Raw genomic sequence first — 7,568 nt, forward strand, 5'->3', positions numbered from 1 at the left:
CTATAACAATTTATAATAAGTTATTTATTAAAATTTAACTACAATAATAAATATAAACAAATTCGTAGTAGGTATTCATTCTTGGTATTCATCCATTACTGTTTAATATATATATATATAATTATATTGATTTACAAAAGTCGTTTAAATATTAATATTATATTCTCGTAAATAAACAAAAATATTTTTTTTTATTAAAATTGCTGTTTATCTATCCAGTCACCTACAGTTGTATTACGTACGTCACGTCGGTGTCAATTATACTGTATTAACGTGTTCGTATAGTATTAACTAACTGCCTCAGATGCTCATTACATACAATATCAATTTATTATTTTATTACATAAAATATTTTCATCTTACAAACTATAGTAGGTATCCGCTTCTTAACTATAAACAATTTCCGGCCTGTTTCAGTATCCTCGAGTGACACAAAAGCTCAACGCTGGTGATAAATTTGTACGGAAGTTACATGTTAGAGGTAGCATTATTTGGGTGCAGAAAAATAATCAATCATAAAACTTTAAGGTAACTTTATAGTTTTATTGAAATGAAAATCTTAAGTTTTACAACTTCAAACGACAGTATTAATACACGGAGCTACACTCTAGCTATTCAGGCTACAGTAAGAGAAAAATGGCCATAAATATAAAGATGATGTCATATTGTCTGTTGTAGGTATTTATTATTATATAACGAGTATACCTAGTTACTATTTTTTTTTTTAGTATACATCAGGAAGTAATATACTCGTTATCTGAAAAGTAATATGATTGACGATTGTATAAGACATAATTGTACGGTATAATAATGATGTATATAATGTTGAGTTAGTAGTTTAAATTTAAAATTAATAACGACAATACATTTTCACTATCCATATAGGTATCACAATATCAGAACGAATGATTTTCACAAAAGATTTATTATATGTGTTAAAAAATAAATATTTTCATAATTGATCATTTTACCTATAACTATAAGAACAATAGAACCTATATTAAAATTATCTATATATATTTCATATGACGTAGAAAAACACCGATAATTTCCCAAATTATAGTTATTTATAGTTATGATTAATTTACAACAAAAGACAAAAGATATAAAATGTATACGATTTGTGAAAGTAAGATAAAACTTAAAATAAATAACAAGCATTTTATCGTCGTGACCCAGACAGTGTCTTTTTTAGGTTTTTGTCATGGGGGGGGGGGGGGGGGGTGATTTTATCCAGTAGCCCAGCTTTTAAAGCTTGAGGCCTTATTAAGTTAGGACTACGAAAAATTTTGCATATTATATACAATTTATAATGGGGGGGGGGGGGGATTGATCCCCTTGATCCCCCCTAACAAATACGCCATTAGACCCAGATGGTATTAACAGCGAATATTTCCAAACGTGGACATTAACAGACATTTGATATAAATCAAAGGAAAATTATCAATTAGTCTGATTATATACAGTTTTAAGACTTCACTATTATTATAGGTACTAATGTATTGAGTTTCACTTCATTTGCGCGTAAGAACTACACACACCAGTTTTTTTTTATTTCACATCAATTGATTTATTTAAAAAAAAAACATTTAAATATTTTTATTCTAATATTGTGCATTTAAACATCGTCTAATTATACATGTAAGTATGCTGCAGTTATATATAATAGTTCAAAAAAAATTTTATGAATAACTTATTCATAGGTATATCACACTATTACATATTTTCATGTGATAAAACAATTATGTAACTATAGTAACCAAATTAATTATTAGGTTAGGTTAGGTTAGGTTAGGTTAGGTTAGGTTAGGTTAGGTTAATTAAGCTCTGTCAATAAATATTAGAAGGCCAGTAATAGCTATATTTATACATGATAGGAAACTAGGTATGATAGTTTAAAAAATAAGAGGGAGCATACTACTTGTGCCCGTAGTTATTATCAGTAGGTATACTAAGTGAGTTGCGTCCTGAAAAAAAATATTCAAAAAGGGTCATAGCCTACTTTCGTTTCAGTATACCTTTTTTATAACCTAATTGCGTCCCGAAAATATCGATATGATCGATATAAAAATGCTAATAAAAAATACATTAATTTTTTTTTTAAGTATAACATGCAGTCAAATAAGGGAAAACTGTAAGTGGTTCATCAGCGGTCATCGTATTTTAGAACACCGCGTTGTCAATGAATTGCTAATATTTTAATTATATTTATTATTTATTAAGAAGTATCGGTATATACGAGAACGTTGAGTTTGACAAATTACATTTTATAGAATATTTTCCTACCTATACAACATACACAAGTTTTATTTAATTATATTAGATATATAAATATCTAAATATTTATACTTTTAAAGTACACAAAAGTAATTTTTAATCAAAATAATTCCACTAAATAACAAAAAAAAAATTGTTCGTTCCTTTAAGTAGTAAATTTTAAAAATTCAACTTAAGAAAATTACATAAATAGTTGTCAAAGAAACTGTGAAACACTCAATCAGATAAGTAACTTAAATTTAGATGTTATGATGAATAATGTCCAATTAATCTTTATGTTTAGAAATAATAATTACATAGATTTTATTATTTTAATGATTTCAATGACAAATAAATTTATTTATAACAATATAAATAATAATAATTTAATCATTCCATATAATAATAGACCTGCGACAAATCTTTAATTATTTTTTCAAAATACTATAAACCTCATTACAATAGTGAATAAATTCTGTATGCGTTGGGATGTACACTGATACGATAAATCTATGTAATTCATTCAACAAAATTTCTACTATTATCTAAGATTAATCGTTTTACTGTAAATCATCGAGGTTCAAACTTCCAAAAAGAAAAATTTTTAAATATTAATTGTTATTACTAATCCTAATATTAATGTAATAATAATAGTAATATCAATATTTCATCCATCGCAGTTCCATTTAGAGAATATTCTGTTTCGCGTGTGAATAAGTTGTGCAAAGAGGAAATTTCAGTTAAATCTATTTTCAACAGAATACATTAATAGGAAATGTAAATAATATGACAATGTTCGACTATTACACCAAAATAAATTTGTGATTCTGTTCTTTGTAATTTTGTTTTTCATGGTCCCTCGACGTTCCGTTTGAACAGTTGACATAATATTATTAACTGTATTAAACTGTTTTAAAATCATAAATATAAATTAATATACCGTCATACAGTACCTACCTACAGACAGTATTTTACTTTTACAACCACAGGCAATTGCATTATTTTACGACGTAGCAAGAAATTAATGGCAAAAATAATAAAGATGGCGAATTACTTAATTCTTCTTGGAGCATTTGTCGTCAATGTTATGTCAGTAGGTATATTTATTAATTATTAATTATTCTTACGTATACATATAGTTACTAATTAATATTGTTAACAATATATCACTATATCAGTAAGTACCTAGTTCGTGTGATCGACAACACATAAGAGTATAATAATATACTAAACATTAAGTTAGTAGTAAAATTGAAAATATTATTTTACCTAACTTATATAGAACCTATCTTAGAATGATGAGTATATTTTAGTTGCCGTATTTCATTTAGATTCTTCAATTTAAAAGCTTTGAATTATTATATAATATATAAACTAGGGCGGTCCTTATTTTTGAACTTTCGAATTTTTGATTTCTTACCTTCCCATTTTGTTCATGCCTATAAGTTAGTAATTTACGTTAAATTAGGTCATGATTACTTAACTCCTTCACGTGCCACAATGGGGTTAAATATTTTCAAAATAAGGTTTGTAAGTCAATTTTTTAGTTAAATTTGAAAAATATTGAATTTATTAAAAAATATATAAAAAGTAAATTATAGATTTATATATTTGTAATAAAAAGTATGTTTATACATTTTTTTATAAATCTATTATTTCCAAAGAAACATGATAAAATACTTAATATTTATTATATAATTTATTATTAATATATATTATATACGTATCTGTAAAGTTTTATCTGCACATTACTACCTAGGTTATTCTATGTTTATACAATATTTATATTTCACTATAATTTTTAGTACAACCCTTTGTTGACGTACACTTTACGTTTTAAAAAAATGCAAGTACATAATAACATGTCTATGGATGATTATAAAATCGATCGATACAAAGACGGTGAATATATAAATGGTAAAATTAAAATAAATTCGAAAGAAATTATTAAAAAAGTAAGTACAAAATAAACCACAATTCAGATTAACCTTGTAAACTATAATGTTAAATTATTTTTTGTGTATAAAACGTTTCAATTAATTATTAGGATTATCAAATACCCAGAAATAATATAGCTCCTTAAATTTTTATATTTTAATTTTTAAGGTAATAGCGGTATTTTATCGTTGTGACTCAGATGGTATAAACTGCGAATACTTCCAAACGTGGAAATTCGCAAACGTTTGCGATCAATTAAAGGAGAAGAATCAAATATGGTCCCGATGGTACGCCTCGTTTGATCCACCAGCGGTTTGTCCATTAAACAAAGTAAGACAGTTATATTTAATTGTATGTTAATATTTATTTTTAAAAGATATAATATAACATGTTCATATGGGGAGGCCTATGAGTTGAAATACGAATTCATTAAATAGTTAATACAATTAAATAAATATAATATATTTTTCTCACATTACTAAAGTATCAATTTAAATGAATAAATATTTTTTTAAATTTATATTAAATGTAATATTATGATTAAGATCGCGTAGTTGAATAAAACCGAGACAAAGATGGGACAAAAGGGTAAAAATGGATTTCACAGAAATAAAAAGATATAAGAATTGAATACAGCAAAGATAGAGATGGGTGTAGGGTGTAGAGGGGAGAGGTTGAGGCAGCGAAGGTCTTAAATGGACTGTAAAAGCCGGGAAGAAGAAGAAATTAAATAAAACAATACAATATTTAGCTAAAGCTATAAAACTAACTTTATCAATAATTATTAAATTAATCATCTTCATCTAATTACCTAATGTTTAATAACTCATACAAATTCGGTATGTGTCTATATCTAGTTCTTTTAATAATTTAATTGTAATTTATTTTTTAAAAATTTTGAAAAGAGGTACAAGTTTTAATCTCTTATGGTAATATATTATTATTGTATATTTTTGGAACAATTTTCTTGTGCATGGAATATACTTTGATAATATTAGGTATTTTCTAGTACTACTTAATCTGTATTCAGTTTTAAAAGTAATATTATTTTCAATTAATATTTTATAATAACATTGTAATGGCAACAATGGGTATTATCCTGTGATGCATTTAAGTAGTATTTTATCAATCCATTAAATTTACTCTCTCGTTTTGACCAACTTGAGACTGTACAAGGTCGATACACCGAAAACTAGCTGAGCCTACCATTTATTATCTGCTAAAAGGAAATAAACTGCCCATATAAATATAATATATAAACATACATTAAAATACCTTTAAAAATAAATACTCATCATCTCATCATAAACATACTAATAGTATTCCTCAGTACCATATTTTGTAACAATGATTTATGATTGAATACAAATTTAACACATTTATTACACCGATCTACTCAATGAAGAAAATTGTCAACTATAGTTTATGCAAAACTCTGAACAGTCGGATGTTATATGTTCGTCAATTGAACGCATGATTGCACATGGAATGAAAAAATATCAAAAAATACAAAATATGCATTATAATACAAGTATTATATACTTATATAAGTAAAATTGTTGTTTTTTTCTAATAAATTAACAGCATTCTACTATAATTATTGTTAATTGTTATGTATATAAAATCATATATGTGTAATTTATTATTGTAGGTATTATATTATGATATTGAACTATAATAAGAACTTTTTACATTTAGGTTACTTATCAAATAAAAAATGCAACAATTGATGTTGGCGCAGCACTTCTGTTGTATCCTCTAGTGACCGATTACCAATGGAAAGTAAATCAAAAATTCTACACTGATGATATATTCGTCGGTAGTTACATGATAGAATTCTATTTTTTTGGCTACAGAAAAAAAATTATGTCAATTTTAAAACCATTATGTGTTATTTATTAATTTGCACTACAATATTATGGATACACTAATTCATAGTATTTATCCATAACTGTTTAATTTATATATAATTATATATTGATTTATAAAGATGTTTAAATAGACCTATTATATAATTATGGTAAATAACCAAAAATGGTTCTAGTTTTCTTAAACTAAAAAGACTGATTCCTTCTTGCGGTTTACCTAAGCAAGTCGTCACATTTTTAGTGGTGTTCAGTATCATTTTTTTGTTAATAATTTGAAATCATGACGGTCAATTACAATAAAATGAATAATATCTATAATTTATAATTTTAATTGAATAGTTAAATTATGTATTGTTTGTTTGGTTTCTTATTTAAAATTGTATAATGCTGTACATATTTTGTATAAGATAGAAGTGGTATTTGAGCATTGAGATTTTGTGACAGGGGTCGAATTAATTGGGTGTATTTCCAATCTTGGGTGTTTACAGACCTTTGCAAGAAATGACGTCAAAATAATCAAGTATGGTCCCGTTATACGAATCGTACATCTATAGATAGTTTTTCTATTAAATAAGGTCTATGAAAGTATTAATTGTAAATTGATATGTAGCTTCACTATAATTAATGAAGTGAAACTTCTTTACGGAGGGTAAAACCTCGAAAAAATGTGGGACGAAATCCCGTCATGTGACTTTTTACCATTACCATTCGATAGCGTAGTGATCAGTTTAAGAAGCTAATAATCACGGTACAGCTCCACTAAGAATCTAAAAATTAGCAACTAAATAGCTACTTGAAACTCCTTGAATGAATGAATGACACAAAATTCCAAATTTCCAAGAAGGTACCTTGGTAATTGCCAATATAGTATACTTTAAAATTCAAATAATATGGGTGAGCATTCTTTTGAAATTATTGTTCAAAACTTTCCTTACATTTAAAATTCAGATAACTAAAAAACAACTTATTATATTATAATAGTGTATCAAGCTTGGTTAATCGTGTTTATCAGTTCATTATTTAAAATAATAACATTATAAAAGTAAAATAGATTATATTAAAATATTTTTATTCTAATATTGTGCATTTAAACATTTTCTCATTATACATGTACAGTGTAGGTACACTGCATTTATATAGATGTGTTCAAAATAGTTCAAACAAAATTATAAGAGTAACTTATTTTAAATACATAATATATCACGCACTATCTATATTCTCATGTGATTAAACAATGATGTAATAATCAATCAAATTAATCATTTAGTTCTTATAGTCAGGAAATATTATATAGTAGGAAAATAATAGTTATCTATATCAACATACTACATAGGAAACTAGATATGGTTTTATATAAGTAATAAGGGAAAGCGGTAAGTGGTTCATCAGCGGCCATCGTATAGAAATTCTATAATATAGAAAACCGTTTTGTCAATAAAATGCTTATATTTTAATCGTGTGTTTTTATTTGTTAATTATTAAAAAATATTGGTATATACGAGAACG

At 25.6% G+C, this 7,568-nt stretch overlaps 1 protein-coding gene across 1 annotated transcript; it reads left to right on the forward strand.

The window, feature by feature from the left end:
• Positions 1–3,218: 3,218 nt before the first annotated feature.
• LOC132940352 (uncharacterized) lies at positions 3,219–6,075 on the forward strand (the record flags this gene model as incomplete). Its single annotated transcript, XM_061007898.1, has 4 exons — positions 3,219–3,349; positions 4,062–4,211; positions 4,363–4,524; positions 5,893–6,075. Coding segments are annotated over exons 1-4 (564 nt in total), but the record flags the coding sequence as incomplete, so codon positions are not given.
• Between the last annotated feature and the right edge of the window lie 1,493 nt (positions 6,076–7,568).

This window comes from Metopolophium dirhodum, chromosome 3 (assembly GCF_019925205.1).
Source record: "Metopolophium dirhodum isolate CAU chromosome 3, ASM1992520v1, whole genome shotgun sequence".
NCBI lineage: Eukaryota > Metazoa > Arthropoda > Insecta > Hemiptera > Aphididae > Metopolophium > Metopolophium dirhodum.